General features: G+C 41.0%; 1 protein-coding gene across 1 annotated transcript in view; it reads right to left on the minus strand.

Moving 5' to 3' along the window:
- The window catches only part of ubr1 (ubiquitin protein ligase E3 component n-recognin 1), a 204,626-nt gene that overhangs the window by 72,326 nt on the left and 107,977 nt on the right, over positions 1-24,323 (minus strand). Inside the window, exons 23-29 of the mRNA XM_043698391.1 lie at positions 18,421-18,523; positions 16,240-16,288; positions 8,257-8,411; positions 5,467-5,560; positions 3,122-3,231; positions 945-1,025; positions 147-328 (exon numbers count right to left, since the gene is read on the minus strand). Of these exons, the coding sequence (XP_043554326.1) occupies positions 147-328; positions 945-1,025; positions 3,122-3,231; positions 5,467-5,560; positions 8,257-8,411; positions 16,240-16,288; positions 18,421-18,523 (774 nt within the window). The remainder of the gene's footprint in view (positions 1-146; positions 329-944; positions 1,026-3,121; positions 3,232-5,466; positions 5,561-8,256; positions 8,412-16,239; positions 16,289-18,420; positions 18,524-24,323) is intronic.

Genomic DNA, 24,323 nt, shown 5'->3' on the forward strand with positions numbered 1-24,323 from the left:
AGGCAGACAGACTTTAAATTTCAGCAGCCAATAAAATGAACAGTATCAGATTGGTTGCTTATTATTGTTTTGTTATTGCTTCTGGTCAACAGTACACACTTTGAATAAATTTAAGTGGTCTTGCACTGGCTCTACCAGCTACATACCTATCTACTTCAGTCCTAACTGTCTCTTGTTTTGGTGCTTCTGTCGCCTTCTCGTATAGGTGCTTGTTTGATTCAATGAAGTTTTTCTGCATCGCAGACATCTGTGCCATAATCTTCTGCCGATATAATTTGGCAGCCTCTGCTTTCCGTTTACGCTCAGCTTTATCTTCGTCCTGTGTAGTCTGCAATAGAATGAAAAACTTTCTTTCAGCCTTTCAAAACCTCTGTATGCCCAAAAATCCATTGCAAGTGAATGACTGTCCAAGTGTAATGTGGAAACGGTGGCAGCCAATTTGTGAACAACAAAGTTTCACAACAAAGCAACGTGATGATGATGATATAATCTGTTTTGGTGCTGTTGGATAAGGGACAAATATCAGCCAGGACACTGGCTTTAGTTAACGTGCTCTTTTATTGGATTTGCCAAATGATCATTCATGTCCATCTGGAGAGATGGTTTTTTGGTTTAACTTCTCAACCAAAAGAGAGCACCTCAATCAGGGGATCACTCTCTTCCTACTGCACTGAAGGTACCAATTCAGGTTGTGCTTTTCGAACTTTGGATTGGAGCTTTCCAATGGAGAGGTGAAAGTATTATCACAGGCCCTTGCTGAAACCTAAAACTGTTCATAATCCTAGTGTTAGGTTTCTTCATCCCGTTGATCACTAGTTTTGAACTCAGAGGGTAGCTAGTTAACAGATCTCATCCAAAGACTTCATTCACAGACATACAGTAAATATTATATACTTGTAACAACACTTAAATTAAAAAAGAAAAACTATTGAAAATGCCAGTACCTCATGTGTCTTTTGACTGGCTGCTTCTGTTGCTGAACATGGACTTGATTTCTCCCTCAGCTTTTTCACAGCTTCAAACATCTGAAACATAGATATAGAACGTTTGTGCATTCAAAACCTTTTTTTTTTCCAAATGTAATGTTTGCCTACAGACTTTAAAAATATCAGTGACCACTTTTTAAGCTTTCCTTCAGTTCCATTTCCTTTCCACCTTCAACATAACAGAGTTGTTTAGATGCAGGTGGCTCAGTGGTTAGCACTGCTGCCTCACAGCGCCAAGAACCCAGGTTCAATTCCAGCCTCAGACGACTGTCTGGAGTTTGTGCATTTGCCCCATGCCCTTGTGGGCTTCCTCCCACAATCCAAAGATGTGCAGGCTAGGTGAATTGGCCATGCTAAATTACCCACAGTATTCAGGAATGTGTAGGTTAGGTGCATTAGTTAGGGTCAGAGAATTGGGTCTGGGTGGGTTACTCTTCGGAGGGTCTTTTGGACTCATTGGGCCAAGTGGCCTGTTTCCAAATTGTAAGGATTCTAATCTAGTCTATGCCAAGACTACCAATGTTTATCTACAGTTTGACATTTTCTCACACAGGTCATCAGATGTAATATGACCCTATCGTTGTAAAAGACCTGCGATAGGCTTCCACATAACAAACCTTTGAGTAAGCATGCAGAACCATAGCAACCAACACGAACAACTGGGTTAAGAGACAGAAAGCTGAGATTAGATGGTAAAAGGTAAGCCAGGGTGGCAGAAGGTGGAAGGTGGGAATCCCAAAGATCAGTATTGGTATTGTTGTTATTGACAATTAACTATTTAGATTTTCAAAGCAAAATGACAAATGAAAATTTGGGATTAAGACAAAATTGGGAGGGTTAGTTCACACTGAGGAAAATTGCAATAAATTGAAGACAACGTGCATAAACTAACTTCATTTGGCAATTAAATGCTCAAAACCAAGGTATTACAGCTTGCTAAAGATGACAAGGCTGACAGAGATTAATTTAAAAATAAGAATCTAAATGGGGTGGAGTAATGCTGGGCGGCACGGTGGCTCAGTGGTTAGCACTACTCCCTCATGGCACTCGGGTCCCAGGTTCGATTCCAGCCTTGGGTGACTGACTGTGTGGAGTTTGCACATTCTCCCCAAGTGCGTGGGTTTCCTCCGGGTGCTCCAGTTTCCTCCCACAGTCCAAAGATGTGCAGGTCAGGTGAATTGGCCATGCTAAATTGCCCATCCTGTTAGGGTCCATTAGTCAGAGGGAAATGGGTCTGGGTGAGTTACTCTTCGGAGGGTCGGTGTGGACTTGTTGTGCCGAAGGGTCTATTTCCACACTGTAGGGAATCTAATCTAATCTAAAAACAAAGCCACTTCACATCAATTTATTTGGGCAGAACGATTAAACAGTCAAATAAACCTCCAACAATTTGAGTCAAGGAACAGCAGCAGACTATTTAGTCTCTCAAGCATAATCCATCATTCAATCATGGCTGATCTCAATTATTTATGCACCTTTACTTAGAATTCTTTGTTACCCTCAGTGAATAAAATCTATCGATTGAGTGCTGAATACTTCAACTGACCTCCAGCACACAGAGCATTTTGGGATTTCCACCATCCATTGTGTGAAAATTCTGCTTCTTTATTTCACTCCTCAATGTAATTGATCTAGTTTTAGGCCGCCACAGGCAATATCTTGGCTGCATCAATGCCAGTGAAATCACACACAAAGAAATGGTTTAAATTATGAAAATTATGAATGTTCAGACAGACCATTCCTCCCACAAAGATTTAGACTGACTACAAAACTACCTTTTGGAGTGAAAGGGTTTTCAAGAAATTATTGGTTAAAATTTCTGGCCTGGAAAGGCATAAAAATTGAGCCCACAGACTCCTTTTCAGGAGTCTGACATTAATGCTTTAATCAAAGACCATTATATACAAACTTCTTCGAGAAAGGGATATCAGAACTGAAGGAAGCCATTCAGCCTCATGACTTTGCTTCACCACCCATTTAAACCATGGCCAAACTGCCACCATCCAATCTCCTTGGTTACACAACCACTAATATCCTTGCCCGATTAAAACTGATCAATCTGAGTTTCACACATTTCAAAACAGAAACACTGATTGAAATTCAACACAATTTGTTGCTCCCATTTCAATACAGACCTGCAGAGTCCAGATAATCATATCCTTCTGGGCATCTAATTGAGGGACACATCTTAGCTTTTCTAAAAGTGACAGGATGCTCTCAGCATTCACTGCGGAACTTCCTACTCCTTCAAAGCAACCAGAAAAGATAAGTTACAAAAACAAAATGCATAACTGGAAAGCTAGTAGAACATTTATCATTTATTGTGAGGCAGGGCTGTCTTAATAAAAAAGTGGGAATGCTTCAGTTATTTATAGAAGGAACTGGTGAGACTGCATCTGGAGTGCTGTAAAAGTACTGGTCATCTTATTTTGAGATTAGATTACATTACAGTGTGGAAACAGGCCCTTCGGCCCAACAAGTCCACACCGACCCGCCGAAGCGCAACCCACCCATACCCCTACATTTACCCCTTTAACCTAACACTATGGGCAATTTAGCATAGCCAATTCACCTGACCCGCACATCTTTTGGACTGTGGGAGGAAACCGGAGCACCCGGAGGAAACCCACGCAGACACGGGGAGAGTGTGCAAACTCCACACAGTCAGTCGCCTGAGTCAGGAATTGAACCCGGGTCTCTGGCGCTGTGAGGCAGCAGTGCTAACCACTGTGCCACCGTGCTGCCGCCTTAAATATCTTATTTAAGGTTGGATGAAAATGTGCTGGAAGCAGCACCTGCTCTGACTAGACCAAGATGCTAAGGAATAAGGGGGGGGGGGTTGACAGTTGAGGAAAGGCTAAACAGGCTAGGCTTGTATCTGTTGAAGTTTTAGAAGGGTAAAAGTATCTTAGTAGAAGCACATGAGATCCTTAGGGATCTTGACAGGGTAAATATTAAAAAGAGCTTCTAGAATTGTAGAACTGGGGTCACTGTTTAAATATCAGGTGACATTCACTTAAAACAAAGAGGAGATGAACTTTTTTTCCTCTGAGGATCTCAAGTCTTTGAAACCCTCTTCCTGAAAAGATGATGGAAGCAGAGCGCTTGAATTTTTTTTAAAGGCAGAGGCAGACAGATTCTTGATGAGCAAGGGTGTGAAAGTTATTGGGGTAAGGGTGGAAAGGTGGTTTTGAGGTTGTAATCAGATTAGTTATGATCGTATTGAATGGAGGATCAGGCTCAAGAGACTGAGGGCCTTCATGTTCTTTGTAATTTGCTTGGTTGGAAAAAATACAAGCAAATTTTGTCTTTTTGTATTATCAGTGGTTTCATTTAAATAGCCTGCAAAAGCATAAACATGTAACGCATTTATTAACCTGGAATCAGTTTGTGAAGTAATTGCAAGGTTGAAGTCATGATTTGGAGATGCTGGTGTTGGACTGGGGTGTACAAAGTTAAAAATCACACAACACCAGGTTATAGTCCAACAGGTTTAATTGGAAGCACACTAGCTTTCGGAACTAGTGTGATTTTTAAGGTTGAAGTCAGGAGCATGACTAGGAAGAGTAATGGGTGGAAATATGATCAGATAAAAGCTGAGACAAACAATTCACATCTGCACAGCCACAGTAAAGGCAGACACTTTTCTTTAAAGTGGCATTGGTGTAAAAAAACTCAAGGTTTTGTCAATGCAAATGACTATAATTGGTGAAAAATGTGATTTTGGTTGAGATAAATTTAACTGACCAAAAAAAAAACTGAATGAGCGGCTAATGTTGGAAATCAGAAACAAAAAGACAAATTAGCGGAAAAGCTCGGAGTCTGGCAGCGTATGTGGAGAGAAAGCTTTCTCTCCACAGAGTTAGCTGCTGAGTTTTTTCAGCAATTTCTGTTTTAATTTAACATTGACAAGAATCCACAACAGGATCTCCAGGAGAAAATCAAGGGCATTGCATCAGAAGCTAATTAATAGACTGGTTAGGATATTTTGGTCATCAATCCAAAATGTTAACTCTTCTCTCTACAAATGGTGAGTATTTCCAGTATTTTATGACTTTATTTCAGATTTCCAGTAATCGCAATATTGCAGTGTAAAAGACAGCTTTTGTCTTTGGGATAGAATTCAGATATTTCAGAGACTGCAACAGGACGGTATCATGCAAAGGCACATGAACTGAAACAGGTTTGAAAACCTTTTAAATCATATTTCTCCTGTCAAAACCTTACCAATACTAAGCTGATGAGGTTTGCTTCTTCTGACCAGAGAGTAATGCAGTAGTGGCAGTATATTACTGACCCTATTGTTCTAAGGTGTAACGATTTCAGTAGCTATTGTAATATTTCATTTTAATTTTATACAGTATGCATTTCAATTTTGAATTAACACCATCAACCGCAATGATATCATCTGAACTATTATTGCAGTAGCAATTACTATTTGCCAATTTGTTTCAAATTCAGAAACAGGTGCAATACGTACTTGTTGCTTTAAGATAAACATCAAAGTTCACATCTTCTTCACCCTCCAGTTGTCTCTGTTCTTCTTGTAATGCCATGCAGATAAGATGAAGAGTCTATGGTGTGGAGAGAAACATAACTGTTTTGTCAGTAACTTAAAATATGCATTTGTGGCACTGATAACAAAACCATTAAGATTGCATTCCCTGATTATAAAGACACCTTTTAGGTGAATTACTACAGAGTTATTTCCCCGACTAAAAAGTATTGGGAAGTGAGTACTGTTATTATTGGAAACTAGTTATAGAGTCATACAGATGTACAGCACGGGAACAAACCCTTCGGTCCAACCCGGCCATCCGACCAGTTTTCCCAACCCAATCTAGTCCCACCTGCCAGCACCCGGCCCAAAACCCCTCCAAACCCTTCCTATTCATATACCCATCCAAGTGCCTTTTAAATGTTGCAATTGTACCAGCCTCCACCACATCCTATGGCATACATGTACCACACTCTGCATGAAAAAGTTGCACCTGAGGTCACAGAAGACACCCTTTAAACCATCAAAACTGTACTGCCAAAAGTATGCTACTACCTACACTAGCCCCATTTGAATGTTATGACACAAGTGCTCATCCAAATACGTTTTTAAAGTCATGAGGTTTCTGCCTGAACTACACTCCATGACAGCCCATTATTGACCTCCGCCATCCTGTGGGTGAGAAGAAAATTCTCAAATCCTTTCTCAACCATCTGCCTTTCACTTCAAAATTATTCCTCCTTGTTCTTGACCCTTCAACTAAGGGGAACAGGTGCTTTCTAATCACTCTGTCTATGCCATTCATAATCTTCTATAGCTCTATCAGGTTCCCTTTTCAACCTTTTCTGCTCCAAAGAAAACAATGAGAGATTTTCCAGTCTCTCTTCATAGCTGAAATGCTGCATCCAAGGCAACATCCTGGTGAATCTCCTTTGCACCTCTCCAGTGGAATCACAGCCTTCCTCTTGTGTGTAGACCAGAACAGCCCAGTGTTCCAGCTGTAGGCTAACCAAAGTCCTGTAGCCTTACCACAGCTCCAACCTAACCTTCCTGCTCTTATCATCTCTGCCTGGATTGATATAGGCAAGTGTTGCATAGGCCTTCTCAACTACCCTAGTAACCTGTCCTGCCACCTCCAGGGATACATGATCAAGCATTCTAAGATCCCACTGCTCGTGAGCTTCATCATGTCTTGCCATTCATTGATTACTCCCTTGCCTTGTTGCTTGTTACAAAGTGCATTATCTCACATTTATCAGCATTAAATTCCATCGGACGTTGATCTACCCATCAGACCAACCAGTTTACATACCCCTGTAACCTATTACTTTTGTCTCCAGTGTCAGCCAACATTTGCATCATCAATCTTATTTATCACTGCTCCCACATTCAAAACTGCATCACTTATCTTGATCAGATGGGCCAATGGGCTGAGAAGTGGCACTTGGGAGTTTAATCTAGATAAATGTGAGGTGCTGCATTTTGGAAAGACAAATCAGGACAGGGCTTATACACTTGGTAAGGTCCTGGGAAGTGTTGCTGAACAAAGACCTTGGAGTTCAGGTTCATAACTCTTTGAAAGTGAAGACGCAAGTAGACAGGGTAGTGAAGGCAGCATTTGGTACGCTTGCCTTTATTGATCAATGCATTGAATATAGAAGTTGAAAGTAATGCTGTGGCTGTGCAGGCCATTGGTTAGGTGACTTTTGGAATTGTGTTCAATTCTGATCTTCCTGCTGTTGAAAAGATGTTATTAAATTTGAAAGGGTTCAGAAAAGATTTACAAGGATGTTGCCATGGTTGAAGGGTCTGAGCTATAGAGAGAGGCTGATCAGGGTGGGGCTATTTTCCCTGGAATATTGGAGGTTGAGGGGTGACCTTGTAGAAGTCTATAAAATCATAGGGGCTTGGATAGTCAAGGTCTTTTTCCCAGGGTGATGGAATCTAAAGCAGGAGGGCACAGGTTTAAATTGAGAGAGGAAAGATTTAAAAGGGACCTAAGGAGCAATGTTTTTACACAAAGGTGTACAGAATGAACTGCAGAAGCAGTGGTGAAGGCTAGTATAATTACCATATTTAAAAGGTATCTGAATGGGTAAATGAATAAGACGGGTTGAGGGAGATATGAGCTAAATGCTGGCAAATGGGACTAGATTAATTTAGGATACCTGGTTAGCATGGATGAGTTTGACAATAGAGTCTGTTGTCATGGTGTACATTTCTGTGGCTCTATTTATATATATCATGAACAAGGAGGGACCCAGCACTGATCCCTGTGGTATGCCACTGGACACTGGTCTCCAGTAACAAAAACAACCTTCTACCACCACCCTCTGTCTCCTGTCATTATGCCAATTTTGGATCCACTTTACCCAGTTACCTTGCATGCCATAAGCTTTTATCTTGTTAATCAGTTTCCTGGGTGGGACCTTGTCAATGGCCTTGCTAAAATCCATATAAACTACATCAACTATCCCAACCTTGTCACCTCCTTGAACAATTCCACCAGATTTGTTAGGCATGACCCCCTTCTGACAAAGTCATGCTGACTATTTCTGATTGACCTAAAATAATTTTCCTGCCCCTTTAAGGACAGCTCACTCTTTCCTGTATGAAAAGGGGCATTTCTGTATACTTACAGGAAGCCTGAATGAGAGCAGCATTCACATTAGTTTATAAAATGTAGTTTTGATCACCTTCCCATGAAGGAACAGTATGGAGCATGAAATAAGGCAATTAAAAAGGAAAATTAGCAACATGCGCATCACATACCTTCTGTATCATTGCTTCACTCCACAACCGCCCGGTAGAATCCACAGCCCGCTGGAGAACTGTTCGGAGGATTAGCATTAAAACATCGCAGTTCAAAATGTTTGTGACCTTCACAAATGTGGAATAGAATGGAGGAGGGAGGGGTGGTGGCAGGGCTGAAAGACAGATTGCAAACAGTCCATTAACAAGTCGGTCTACTCAATCATAACCGAGCGTGATAAAACTAGCAGTCAAGATTAGAGTGGTGTTGGAAAAGTACAGTTGGCCTCATTCCTGCTGAAGGGCTTTTCCATGAAACGTCCATTTTCCTGTTCCTCGGATGCTGCCTGATCTGCTGCACTTTTCCAGCACCATTCTAATCTTGACTCTAATCTCCAGCATCTGCAGTCCTCATTTTCGCCCTGTTAAAAGTAGCAGACCACAATCAATACATTTATGCTTCAGATCAAACAGGTAAATAAAACTTCAAATCTCAAAACCACATCATATAATGCCAGATCCTGTAGTCTCTGCACTACAAAAACAGCACACAAGATTTGTAAGCATTGAACCAAAATTTGAAGAATGCAATACTCAGGAAATATTGCTGATTTCGAGTTTCTAATCTGTGCAAGAGAGATGATGGGGTTACCTGTTAAGGTTTATAAACTGTGAATCAATTTCACAGTTTCTCCACATACATGCTACTTGTCCTTGTGAATGTACGAGCACAATTACCAACAGATCAAATATAAAATTAGGTAAAAATTAGTTTAACAAAATGTGTTGAGAATATAAAAGTCGGAAGCACAAGGTTAGATTACTTACTGTCTGGAAACAGACCCTTTGGCCCAACAGGTCCACACTGATCCTCCGAAGAGCAACCCACCCAGACCCATTCCCCTACATTTCCCCCTTCTCCTAACACTATGGGAAACTTAGACTGGCCAATTCACCTAACTTGCACATTTTTGGACTGTAGGAGGAAACCGGAGCACCCGGAGGAAACCCACGCAGACACGGGGCGAATGTGCAAACTCCACACAGACAGTCGCCCGAACTTGGGACCCTAGTGATGTGAGGCAGCAATGCTAACCAGTGAGCCACTGTGCCGCCCCAAAGTGAGATAATTCACCATGTTCAGCAAAGATGTAATCAATGGGAAAGAAAGACACTCTCGGGGCAGAACCTTTTCATCCAGGATATGGCACATATGGATACAGACATTACAATCAGATTCCGGGCAGGGTTAGACTAATTAATACAGTTCCAGACAGATACGCTGAATTGTCAAGCTCTTGGCATCCTTTCTTTGTAAACCTAACCTCTTGTTTGATTGCAGCAAGGTTAGTTCAAAGGATCCCCTTTTAAATTTACATTTTAAAAGAAGCTAATTTATCCAGGCTTTCTGGAGTTAACAAAACAATAAGTTGTTTTTGAAGCTCCTAAACATGGGAAGAAATAACACCAAAGAATAGATAGATCACAATCGCTCGAGAAGAGTAGAGTGGAGTGTTGATAGTTGAGCAGTCAATTTTGATATTCACAATTTTGTAGATTGACTGAAATTCTTTTGCGTTGTTTCCTTTTAACTAGCTGGCTAACCTGGGTCTCTGGCGCTGTGAGGCAGCAGTGCTAACCACTGTGCTACTGTGCCACCCACTGGTTAAAGTAGTTAACATTGATAGGTTCAAGGGGATGTTTGATGAATAGACAAAGGACAGGAAAGGGATAACAGCCAAGCTCAGAAGAACTGATTAGGTCAGGAAGAGGCTTGAGTGAAGTATTAAGAGCACACTGACCAGGGTCAGTCTAGAGCCCTGGCAGCATTTGCATGACATTGAGACATTGTACCTTTCAAAGCATTAGTAAATGGCATTTTGATTATTGTACAGCTTGTGTTATTTGTGGTCGATTGTTTTCATTTTTGCCAGGTATCTGCTCAATGTTTCTTTTGTCATAGACATGGATAATAAAGCTGAAGAATTACAGAACAATGTAGAGAAACAGACAGGAGATTCTGTGGTCCCGCACAAGACTTCTGGATGGCATGTTGCCTTCCGGATGCCAGGGTCAAGACTGTCTCTGATCGATTCTACAGGATTGAGGGGGAGGGTGAGCAGCCAGAAATTGTGATGCACATCAGTATCAATGACATAGCCAAGAAAAGGTATGAGGACCTGAAAAAGGAGTTAGGTTGGAAGCTAAAAGGCAGGACAAGCAGAATAGTAATCTCAGAATGGCTACCGGTGCCATGTGCTAGTGAGGATAGGAACAGACAGCGAGTTCAGCTGAACACGTGCTTGCAGGGCCAGTGTAGGAGGGAGGGCTTTAGAGACATGGATCATCGGGATACCTTCTGGGGAAAATGGGACCTGTACAAGGAGGACAGGTTGCACCTGAACTGGAGGGGACTAATATGGTGGGCGGGAGGTTTGCTAGAGCTCTTCGGGAGGGTTTAAACTAGTTTGGCAAGGGGATGGGAACCAGAGCAATGGATCAGAGGATGGGGTAGCTGGTGAACAGGCAGATACAGCGTGCAGAGTCTGTGAGGAAGGATAGACAGTTGATAGGGCAAAGTTGCAATCAGTGTGACACAATGACGTGTGTCTACTATAACGCAAAATGTATGAGGAATAAGGATGAAGAACAGAGCATGGATCAGTACTTGGAGCTAAAATGTTGTGACCATTACGGTGACTTGGATATCACAGGGGCAGAAATGGTTGTTGGATGTTCCAGGGTTTAAGTCTTTCAGAAGGAACAGGGAGAGAGGTAGAGGAGTGGCATTGCTAATCAGGGATAGTATGACACTGCAGAAAGGGAGGTTGTCAAGGCAGGTTTGTCTATAGAGTCAGTAAGGGTGGAAGCCAGAAACAGGAAAGGAGCAGTCACTTTATTGGGAGTTTTCTATTGAACCCCCAATAGCAACAGAGACACAGAGAAGCAGATTTTGGAAAGGTCAGAAGTAACAGAGTTGTTGTCATCGGTGACTTCAATTTTGCTAATGTTGATTGGAACCTCCTTCATGCAAATAGTTTGGATGGAGCAGATTTTGTCAGGTGTATCCAGGAAGGATTCCTGAGTCAATATGTAGATAGGCCAACCAGAGGGGAGGCCATATTGGATTTGAGGCTTGGCAACGAACCAGGCCATGTGTCAGATCTCTCGGTGGGCCAGCATTTTGGTGATAGTGATCACAACTCCAAGACTGTTACCATACTCGTGGGGAGGGAAAGGAGCAGACGGTATGGGAAAGTATTTAATTGGGGGAGGAGGGATTACAATGCTATTAGCCAGGAACTGTGCAGCATAAATTAGGAACAGATATTCTCAGGGAAATGCATGACAGAATTGTGGAGATCGTTTAGGGAGCACCTGCTGATAGTGCTGGATAGGGATAGTAGGGTGAAGGAAACTTGAGTGACAAGAGATGTGGAACATTTAGTCAAGATGAAGAGAAAAGCTTGCTTAAGGTTGAGGAACAAGAGGATGGCCAGAGTGAGGGTAGGCCTGATCAGGGATAGTGGAGGGAATGTGCGTCTGGAGTTGGAGGAGGTAGGGGAGGACCTTAATGAATACTTTGCTTCAGTATTCACTAGTGAGGGGGACCTTGACATTTGTGAGAACAGCATGAAAAAGGCTGATACTCTCAAACAAGTTAAGGAGGATGTCCTGGAAATTTTGAAAAACATGAGGATAGTAAGTAACCTCGGCCAGATGGGATTTACCCAAGGTTATTATGGGAAGCAAGGGAAGAAATTGCTGTGCCTTTGGCAATAATCTTTGTGTCGTCACTGTCCACTGCAGTAGTACCAGATGATTGGAGGATGGCAAATGTTCAAGGGATGGCAAGGGATGTTATTCCCTTGTTCAAGAAAGGGAATAGGATAACCCTGGGAATTACAGACCAGTCAGTCTTACGTCAGTGGTGGACAAATTATTGAACAGGATTCTGATAGACCAGATTTATGATTATTTGGAAAAGCATAGTTTGATTAGATAAAGTCAGAATGGCTTTGTGAAGGGCAGGTCATGCCTCACAAGCCTTATTGAATTCTTTGATGATGCGACAAAACACATTTATGAAGGTAGAACAGTGGATGTGGTGTATATGGATTTTAGCAAGGCGCTTGATAAGGTTCCCCTTGGTAGGCTCATTCAGAAAGTAAGGAGACATTAGATACAGGCTGTCTGGGTACAGAATTGGCTGGCCCATTGAAGACAGAGGGTGGCAGTTGATGGAAAGTATTCAGCCTGGAGCCCGTTGACCAGTGGTCTTCTGCAGAGATCTGTTCTGGACCTCTGTTCATTTTGATTTTTATGAATAACTTGGATAAGGAAGAAGGATGGGTGAGTAAGTTTGCCGAAGACATGAAGGTTGGTAGAGTTGTGGTTAGTGTGGAGGCGTGTTGTAGGTTGCAATGGAACATTGACAGGATGCAAAGCTGGGTTGAGAAATCGCAGATGGAGTTCCACCTGGAAAAATGTGAAATTATTAATTTTGGAAAGTCAAATTTAAATGTGGATTATAGGGTTAAAGACAAGATTCTTGGCATTGTTGAGGAACAGAGGGATCTTGGGGTCCAGGGCAGTATAATGGCTCAGTGGTTAGCACTGCTGCCACACAGCACCAGGGACCTGTGTTCAGCTCCAGCCACGGGCCATTGTTTGTGTGGCATCTGCACATTCTCCCTGTGTCTGTGTAGGTTTCCTCCAGGTGCTCTGGTTTCCTCAGTCCAAAGCTGCGCAGGTTAGGTGAACTGGCCATGCTAAATTGCCCATAGTGTTCAAGGATGTGATGGTTAGGTGCATTAGTCAGGGGAAATGTAGAATAATGGGGTAGGGGAATGTGTCTGGGTGGGATACTCTTCGGATGGTTGGTGTGGACTTGTTAGGCCAAATGACCCATTTCCACACTGTAGGGATTCTATGATTCTATGATGTATAACATCCATAGATCCCTTAAAGCTGCCAAGTTGATAGGGTTGTTAAGAAGTGGTATGGTGTGTTGGCTTTCATTAGCAGGGGGACTGGGTTTAAGAGCCACAAGGTTATGCTGTAGTTATATAGAGCCCTGGTTAGACTTCACTTGGAATATTGTGCTCAGTTCTAGTCACCTCATTAAGGGAAGGATGAAGCAGCTTTAGAAAGGGTGCAAAGGATGCTGCCTGGGGACTGGGACTGGAGGGCATATCAAATGAAGAAAGGTTGAGGGAGCTAGGACTTTCCTCATTGGAGTGAAGAAGGATAAGAGGTAACTTGACAGAGGTGTACAAGATGATGAGAGGCACAGATAGAGTGGATAGCCAGAGACTTTTCCGAAGGGCAGAAATGGCTATTTCAAGGGGCATATTTTTAAGGTGATTGAAGGAAGGTTTAGGGGCAATATGAGAGGTAGATTCTTTACACAGAGTAGTGGAATGCACTGCCAGCAGTGGTAGTAGATGCAATAGGGACATTTAAGCAACTCTTGGATAGACACGTGGATAATAGTAAAATGAAAGGTATGGAGGTTAGTTTGATCTTAAAGTAGGATAAAAGGTCAGCACAACATAGAGGGCTGAATGGCCTGTACTGTGCTATACTGTTCTATGTTCTACAGTAAGAATGCTAGGCAATATTTAATTCAAAATCAAGTCACACTTCACATAATTCAATTAAGTGAAAAGCTGTGTTTGCCTTTGTACAACCATCTGCTTATTTTTGCAATAGTTAATTAAAATAATAAAATGTTGCCTTGTAAGTTATGATAAGCAATATTCTAACATCAAAAATGAGTTTTCAGTGATGCAACAAGTATAGCCTCAGTTACATCCAATCGGAAATTTTGTTGGGGCAACTGACAAACTGTTCTTCACATCCAGCACCACGTCTCCTAAGTCTGACCTCTCTGAAAGGAGAACTTCTTCTAGAAATTGCTCCAGACTTATTACAAAAATGCAGTGCAGAACTCAGTTGTTTTGTTGAGTTGGGTACCACACACACAAACACACACACAGCAATTCTTCCTGAAAATTATGTGGTCTTGTTCTACACTTTGACATGGAGCAAAGGTCATTCTTTATTTAAACTGTAAATAAATATCTCAATCATAAGATCCTATAACTCCCTCATCACAAATCCAGTTTACACCGGTCCCAAAACAGCCCTTTGCTCTAAGCTATCTACACACTCAATCGGAAAACTTTAAAGGATCCATTTACACATCGACATCACTTAACTGGAAATTACTGCTACCTCTCTCAGATCTCTTGGTGGAGATCCTGACACTCAGGCAGGTAACAAATTGTGAGACTGCCTGCCCCAAATGGATTTAAAATGAGTTGTACCCATGAAAACACTGTAGTTCTCACTGCACCAAAGTTATATGCTTTCATGTCACAGCTCAAGGTGATTATATGCCCCAGACTTGTACTGTGCTTAGAAAATTAACTTATAGTAGCCGTATATGTAATGGCTGCACATAAACAATAGATACCTTGCATCTGCATACTTAAATAATTCATTGCTCAATTACAAGTTCACCAAAAGCAAGCAACAGACAGCGAAAATGGAATTTCAAAACATAATTGAGATAGTTTAGGGGAGACAACAGCCTCGTGGTATTATCGCTGGACTGTTAATTTAGACACTCAAATAATAAGCTGAGGACCGAGGTTGGAAACCGGCCATGGCAGATGGTGAAATTTGAGTTCAGTAACGAAAAAAATTTAAATCTGAAATTTAAATCTGAATCTAATGATCACCATGTATCCATAGTCAATTGTCAGAAAAACTCATCTGGGTCACTAATGTCAGTTTGGGAACAAAACAGCTATATTTACCTGGTCTGGCTTACATGTGATTCCAGATGCACAGCAATGTGGTTGACATTTAACTGCCCTCTGCGTAATTAGGGATGGGCAATACATGCTGCCCAGCCAGCAACGTCCTCATCCCATGACTGAATTTTAAAAAAGTCAAAAATTATTTAATTGTTATTTTGTGCAATACTGCCTTCACCTGAACTACACACTTAGGAACTCAGGAACAGGAATAGCATATTATGTTTCCCACTCTCTGACATCCCAAGTTGTTCTTCCACCTTCGATTAAAATGGCTCCTTTTAAAACAAATTAATTTGCGCCTAGGAAAGGTTCCACTAGGAATGGGATCCATTGTTAAACTAGTTGTGACTAACCAAGGGAGTGGGCAAATGAAGAACAGGAGCCAGTTTAACCCACCATACCTGAGAGCTGAACAATTTGGGGAATCCCATCTGGAAGTGAAATAATCTGGGGCACTTTGTTGGGATCTGCGTCTAAGAGTACACAGCAATCAGGAAAGTACTATGCAGGAAACAGACACCAAGCACAATCAGGGGCACCTGCATTATTAAAAGGGACTGTGCAGTACAAGTAGGTCATACATGGCAAAGAGAATTAGAGGGAACATTGGTCCAGGTTTCATTACAGTAAATCTATGCTGCATGACCTCAATATATCCTTCCAACAGTTTAGTGCACAGAGATGCTCAATGTAATCCATGTATGATATGACCATTCTACCATGTGTATTGTGGTCGTCTGGATATAATGGCCAGTATTCCATTACTTCCTTTGATTATTTTCTGAATACGCTATGGCATTTTAATGATCTATGTATCTGAATGCCCTCAAAATCTAAGATTTATAATCTCTGTCCTATTCTTTTTAGATCCAAAGTTGATGACCTCACAATTGCCTTAAATGCTCGTTTCCATTCACTCACTCCATATCTTTTTAACTTGAAGACTCTTGCTCTTGATTAATCATCCAGCAACTCTGCAGTTCTGTCTCAATTCTCCAGCATGGTGTGTTAGCTGTGGTCATACAATGGGACTTATAAGCACTGGCAACAACCATTTAGATCTTGAAAATTACGGTATGGAAAATAAAAAAACACTCAAGACGTCACAGACTACACGTGTTGACCCTGATAGTATCCTCAAAATACCAAACTCCTAAATTAAAACCCGAATTACCTTCATTGCTGTTGGATTGTTTTTTCCTCTTCTTCTGTTCATCCTCAGCCTTGAATAAAGAGAAAACGAATGAGACAACTAACATAAGAATGCATATTTATACACCACGTTTAATGACATATAACATTTCAAGGCACTTAACAGAAATATTATTAAACAGTATGATACCTGGTAATTGACACTTCAAATAAAAAAGTAAAATACACTTGAAATAGTTGATACAGCGAAGACCTTTATCATTTCCAAAAACACACGTTCTTTCAATGTCCTATAATTTGGCTTCTGAGACATAGGATCTCTCACTTTCCCACTCAAACGATTCAACCCTCGAGTCACAATTACTGGCAGCCTGACTTCATCGAAGTTCCCTGGAAAAAACTGTCACACAAAGGGTATGCTTCTGCAGAATCTTGTTCTCTCTCAATAGTCCTGAAGACAAAGATTGCCTTGACACACCTTCATCCAACCACTTGAACATCAACTTTATTAAGCAGTCTGGTGGACTGTGGCAAAACTGAAGGTACAGCAGTAAAACTGTTCATTTCAGAATCCCTGCTCTAAATTTGTTTTGACTCTCTGTCCTGTTTACATGTATGAACCATTTGCAACTGCATGTAAGTATGCCTTCTCCTTGCTCCCCTCTGCTGCACATTTTTTCTATTTATTGTTCAAGAAAATTTCAATTAATCCCTTTACCACTGCTGCAAGCTCTCAAGTCTTTTTCAAGCTACAAACTAATTTCACATTAAAACTATAAGATTTCCTTATAATACTATTCCATGGTCAAGATGTCTCTTGTCACAGGAATTCAAACATGCTTAGCAGCTATCACCTTTGTCCAATTCACAAAACAGGGACAGAATAACACTTAACTGACCATTAGGATCAAGCTGATGGTTTATAAGACCTATGTTCTTAGATCTTGGTGTTATCTTGGACAACATACGGTTAATCGACAAGTTCAAACATTTTTAGTTCGCTGTCTGCAGTTCAGTAATTCCTAATAGAACAAAAACCACAAGTGCAGCAGTACTCTGAAAGACAGAGCTTCGAATTTTGTAGTAGTCATCAAACAAAGGTGGCTCAGCCAAAGAACTAGCATGGCTGCCAAAGCGCCGTTTCAGAGATTGCTTACAAACATATAGTTATCACAGCTGGAAGTCACTAACCAATGTAATAAGAAATGGCAACATTCCTTGTGGGCTGGTATGCACAACCACAATAATCAGTGGTTTGGCAATAGGCACTAATGCTGAAGACAACAATCAACGACACCTGGAAGCTTTAAGTGTGGCACTTTTGACACAGTCTGCCTCTTCAGTCATCAAAGATGGATGAGTGGTCACCCAACACGATAAAGGTTGTTTCTGCATTTTGTGTAGATGGAGGGATGCCAATAAAGGATTTGTTGTCTGCATGAGAGATGCATTGGGCTATTCGAAAATCTTCTTGTTATAGATCTTAATTAAGCTACTAGACACTTGGAGATATATCTATTTACTTCAGTCTTCCCTGTGGCAACGAGTTCAATATTCTCTCAGTTTCCACTGAATTCCATACGTGATTTGTTTGTGTGTTGTCCGTCTGAGACACAACAGTATATACATAGTTGAAAATACAGTTGAGACACTTAGAGCTCTAAAACTGAAACACTTAAACAAAAGAGACACACTTCTAACTACGAGAGATGTCTCAATCATTGTCTGTCACTACCCTGGGTTCTGTAATTCATCCGAAATTCTTCTCAACATCTCCACCATGCCTCCTGACAATGTTATTCTTCAAAGTTCTGTTGAATAATCAAGGGTTTTCTCAGGCTCTTTATACACAGGTGCCAAGTGTACACCTTATTTGGAATTATCTGCGCACATGACCAATCCTGAATGTTTTGCCCAAATGCAAGCCTTTTGTGGTAGACAGAGCAGTTACTGAATTCTTATAATCTTAGCTTTTAGCAGACCTGTATGACTCAGCATAATTCCATTCACGAAGTAGCCCATTGTAAAGCCTCTTATCAGTTCTTGTTATCTTCTGCCTTATGCAAAACATGACCACATTATTTTGGAAGTTTTTTTTAATAAAAGATACATAAGTACAACCTCAGAAAAACAATTTAATAGATGAATTGGTATTAGAATTAGCAGTAATTAGTTCAAAGATATAATGTGAGGTAATATTTACCTTTGTCTGCTGTGACTTGTAGTAATGGTAGAAGAACAAATTGAAATGTTTCAGATATTCTGGTTTCAATTCATATACACCATGTCCAGACAATCCTGGCTTTCTAGAGAGAAGACAGCAGTTAATTGTTTGGTCTAGTTCAGTTCAGAATGCCATAGTAATCCATCCTTTCTAGTTATAACCTGAATGGGCTTTCCATCATTTAAAAATGCAGAAACAGTAGCCTAGTGGCATTGTCACTGGGCGAGTATTTCCGAAGCCCTGATTAATGTTCTGTTGAAATGGGTTCAAATCATACCATTGTAGATGGTCAAATTTGAATCCAATAAAAATCTGGATTTTAAAGCTGTCTAGCCATGCCAACGTAACGACTGTTGTCTGTTTTAAAAACCTCTGGTTCACTAATGCCCTTCAGAGAAGGAAATTTGCTGTCCTTAACTGGTCTGGCTTACATACGACTCCAGATCCAGAGCAATGTGGCTGACACTTAACTATCCTCTGGGCATTTAAGATGGACAATAAATGTTGGCCTGGCCGGTGATGCCCATGTTTCATAAATTAATTTTAAAAAAGCAATGTGCATGGTCCTGTAATTAAGCATACTCAGTTTCAAAGGAATGCAAAGCGCTGGAGTTGACTACAGAATCCACTGGAATGGTAACATATTTACACATCAGTTCACCTTTGGGCTCCACTTCACTTTTGTTTTACTCTTTTAGCCTGTGACTCTCCAGAGAAATTCATAAAACAGTGGATCTATTCATCCACAGCTGAGAGTTTAGTTCATCAATGTCAGTAACATGGGAGATTATATAATTGAGGATTGTACTACCTTCAGAAGATTTGGAAGAAATTTAGAATGGTCAAGGACTGACTTGGTCAAAGTTTACATGATTTAAGAGAAACTTAAAGGGGGCCAAGACAGAAACTACTTTTTACTGATTGGAAAGTTCAGGACCAAAGATCTGAATTAGACCTTGCAGAAGTGAAATTAGGAAAATTCGCCATGCATAAAGGTGGTAGCTCCTTGGAACTTTCCTCCAGAAATTACAATAAATCAGAGACTTTAAAGGAAAAATTGATCTGAGAGTGGTCATTTTTCTTAACCAAAGATGTGAGGAATGTGGGAAAATGTAAGGTCTATGAAGTTAGGTCACAGATCAGTCATGATGTCACTGAATGGTGGAACAGGTTTAGGTTGACTCTATGCAATCAAGAGGATATGCAGAATTTCTTTCTTGCACATTCAACAATCATAGAACAATGTAATCTTGTGCTCAGGAGACGTTGGAAAATTCTGGCAGCAATGGGGAAGAAAACCGCACAATGCCTTGTGCCGTAGGATGTATATCCTGATAGATGACATTCAACAATTCAGAGAAAAAAATAGATGACAATAAGCCATTGCTGGAAATGCCACAGTACTCCCTGAATTACTTGCAAAGTAAAAACAAAATGTTTTTGTATCTCAGTTATAGAGACAATGTCAGCCAGTTGGTACAGTGGAAACTTCTTAAGACTAAGACCTAAAGTTATCAAAAAAAAGCATTCCATGGAAAAAGAACATGGCCAATGTGATATAACACAGCAGTTGGAAAATTGTTAAGCAAATATACCTTCTTTATTCAAAAGGAGAGAAAAAAAAAATAAGCAGGAAACTATGGTCCAGTTAACTTCACATTTGCTATAAAGATGATGTTGTTATTAAAAACACATTTGTACTGCACTTTGCAATAGTTAAGACAATCAGGCAGAACATAAGAAATAGGAACAGGAGTAGGCATTTGACCCACTGAGCCTGCTCTGCTATTTAACAGGATCATGGCTGATCTGCCATTTAACAGGATCATGAGTGATCCAACATTCCTCATTCCCATTTTCCTGCCTCTTCCCTGTAACCCTTGATTCCCCAACTGATCAAAAATCTATCTCACTTTTAAAGACTCTGCTCCCTCTGTGACAAGAAGTTCCAAACCCTCTCAACTCTCAGGGTAGAAATACTTCCACATTTCAATCTTAAATTGTGTCCCCACCCCCAAACTCCATGACTATGTTCTCTGGTCCTAGACTATCCCTTTAGGTGTCGTATCCTCTCTGTATTTACCCGGTCATGCTGCTTAAGAATGCTATGAGATCACTTCTTATTCTTTCTAAACTGCAGCAAGTAGAATCCCAACCCATTTAGTGTTTGTTCAGAAGACAAATCCTCAACACTGGGAATCATCCTTGTGAATCTTCTGAGCTGCCTCCAAAGAAATATCTTTTGTTAGGTTAGGGGACCAAAACTGCTCACAGTATTCCAAATACCATCTCACCAGCACTTTGTACAGATCCAATAAGACTTCTCTACTCTTATATGCCAACCTTATTGAAATAAGGACCAGCATTCCAATTAGCCTTCCCAATTATTGGCGTATTGGCTTTGTGTTTCATGTACAAATATCTCCAAGTCCTTGAGTGCTGCAGCTTTCTGCAGTATTTTGTACCCATTTAAATAATGCTGTTCTTTTGATCCCCCTTCCAAAATGAAAATCACATTTTCCCACACTATTCTCCCTTTGAAATCTTTTTGTCTACTTACTTAACCTATTAACATTTCTGTAAATTGTTCACATCCCTCTTGCAACCTGGCTTTCTATGTTTGCATTGTCTGAAAATCTGACTCGAATAGGCTTGGTCCCTTTCTCCAAGTTATTAATGTATATTGTAAACTGATCAGTGGAACCTAGTGTGTTACTAACATGAAAACCTAGATCGATATGCCACGGAGCAGCGATTCTTGATTTGGTAATAGGTAATGAGGCAGGTTTAATAAATGATTGCAGCAAAATATCCCCTTGGCAGCAGTGAACATAAAATGATGAATTTAATATTCAGTTTGAGTGTGAAAAATTTGGGCTGGAAACAACTCTGTTTAAGTTAAATACAGGGAATTACAATGAAATGAGGATACTTAGCGACAGTGGAGTGGGCAGATAGGTTAGCAGGAGAGATAGTAAACAAGCAGTGAGAAACATTTAAGGAGACAATCATGACTCCAAGCAAAAATATATCACAGTGAGGAGGAAGGATTCTAAGAGAGGGATAAACCTACCATAGTTAATGAAATAGTATATGACAGGATAAGTTGAAAGAAAAGACATAAAAAACAGCAAAAGTTAGGTGTTGGAAACATGTCTTTGATGTAATGTTTCTATCAGGACCTCGAGATCTCCTTCGGATAATCCGATATTCAGATAATCGAGGTTCCTCTGTGTAACGTCTCTGGACTCTTGTTATCTCATTTCTGCAGGCTTCCCATTTTTCTGCCGTCCCTTTACCTGTGAACATCTGCCCCCAGTCAGCTTTTGAAGTTTCTTGCTTAATACCGTCAAAATTAGCCTTCCTCCAATTTAGAACTTCAACTTTTAGATCTGGTCTATCCTGGAACATTAAGCTGCCAGTCCTGTCCATCCCTGAGCCATGTTTCTGTAATTCCTATGCTATCCCAGACACATGTTCCTAACCATACCCTGAATTCATCTTTCCCTGTTACGTCTTTTGCATTAAAGTTAATGCAGTTTAACTTATCAGTCCTATCATGTTCTCTGCTTTGCTCCTCCTGCCCTGAATGTTTGACTTGTTTCTTTTCTCAACTGTACCAGTCTCAGATTGATCTCTTTCCTCACTATATCCCGGAGTGCCCCCCGTTTACCAGTTTAAATCCTCCCGAGCAGCTCGAGAAAATCCAGTAAATCTCCCTGCCAGTATATTAGTCACTTTCCAATTCAGGTGCAATCCATCCCTTCTTGTGCAGGTCACTTCTACCCCAGAAGAGGTTCTAATGATCCAAAAATGTGAATCCTTCTCCCATGCATGAGCTCCTCAGCCACGCATTCATCTGCTCTATCCTCCTATTCCGACCCTCACCAGGTTGTAGCACCAGGAGTAATCCTGATATTACTACCCTCGAGGACCTCCTTTTTAAATTTCTGTCTAACTTTCTACACTCTCCCTTCAGAATCTCATCCTATCCCCTTCCTATGTTATTGGTTCCTATGTGTATAATGACGTCCTGCTGGGCCCTCTCCCCTTTGAGAAATTTCTGCACCCTCTCTTGATATCCTTGATCCTGGCACCAGGGAAGCAACATACCATTCTGATTTCTTGCTGCTGGCTGCAGTAACATCTGTCTATGCCTCTAACTAGAGAGTCCACTATCTCAATTGATCGCTTGAAACCAGATGTACCCCTCATTACATTACAGCCTGCCCTGATAACAAACTTGGCTGTTCGTGCTACATTCCCCTGAGAGTCCAGCACCCCCGGACTTTCCAAACCAGCATATTTGTTTGAGATGGGGATAGCAAGGAATATAAAAACTGACAATAAGAGCTTCTTTAAATTTATAAAAGGAAGAGGGAGAGGTCAAAATGAACATGAGCCACTTAGAAAATGAATCTGTGGACATATCAATAGAGTCATACAGCATGGAAACAGACACCTCAGTTCAATCAGTTCATGCCAAATATAAGCCCAAACTAAACTAGCCCCACCTGCCTGCTCCTGGCTCATATCCCTCCAAACCTTTCCCATTCATGGATCCATCCAAATGTCTTTTGAACGTTGTAATATTACCCGCATCCACTATTTCCCCAGGAGGTTCATTCCACACGCAGACCACCCTCTGTATAAAAACTTTTCCTTATGTCTTTTTTAAACCAGTTTCCTCTCACCTTAAAAATGTGCCTGCAGCCTTGAAACTTCTCATCTTAAGGAAAAGACAATACCATCAACTCTACCTATACCTCTCATTATCTTATAAACTTCTGTCAGGTCATCTCTCAAACTCCTACGCTCCAGTGGGAGAGAGGAGAGAGAGTGGGAGTTGTGTATAGACCTCCTAACAGTGGTCAGGACCAGGGACGCAACATGTACCGGGAAATAGAGAAGGCATGTCAGAAAGGCAAGATAACTCAAACCTTCCATATCCAGCAAGCCCAGCATTCAGCCCATTCCCCTCAAAACCTTCCCCATCCATCCACCTGCCCACATGACTTTTAAATGTTGTAATTTTACCAATCTCCACCACCTCGTTCCATACACACACTACCCTGTGCATGAAAATTCTGCCCCTCAGGTCCCTTCTAAATCTTCCCCCCCTCATCTTAAACCTATGTCCTTTTGTTTTGGATCCCCCTACCTGGGAAAGGGACCTTCACTATTCACCACATCCATGCTCCTCATGATTTTATAAACTTCTATAAGCTCATCTCTCAGCCTCCGATGCTCCAAGGAAAAAAGCCCTAGCCTAGTCAGCGTCTCCTGATAGCCCAAACCCTTCAATCCCAGCAACATTCTTATAAGTTTTTTCTGAACCCTTTCAAGTTTCACAATATCTTTCCTATAGCAGGAAGATCAGAATTGAGTGCGGTGCTCTGTGCAGCCACAACAGGGCACCCCAACTCTTTCACTCAATGCACTGACCAATCATGGCAAGCATGCCAAATCCCTTCTTCACCACCCTGTCTACCTGAGACTCCACTATCAAGGAACTATGCACCTGCATTCTAGATGCCTTTGTTTGGCAACACTCACCAGCATCCTACCATCTATGTAAGTCCTGCCGCTGTTTGCCTTACCAATACGTATGGGAAATAACAAATGGCAAAGGAGTTAAACACATATTTTGCATCGGTTTTTATGATGGAAGATCTACCAAACATCCCATTAATACTAAACAATACGGCGAAAGAGTCAAGTACTATCACCATCACTGCCAATGTGAAAGCCCTATTCAATATAGAAGAATTAACTTAACATCTATGTTGCAAGACTGTTGATAGAGTCAACTAGGTTTTGTGAAAGGGAAATAAAGTCTGACTAACTTATTAGTTGCAGCTCTTTGAAGAAATAACATGCAG

This window comes from Chiloscyllium plagiosum, chromosome 10, assembly GCF_004010195.1.
Source record: "Chiloscyllium plagiosum isolate BGI_BamShark_2017 chromosome 10, ASM401019v2, whole genome shotgun sequence".
NCBI lineage: Eukaryota > Metazoa > Chordata > Chondrichthyes > Orectolobiformes > Hemiscylliidae > Chiloscyllium > Chiloscyllium plagiosum.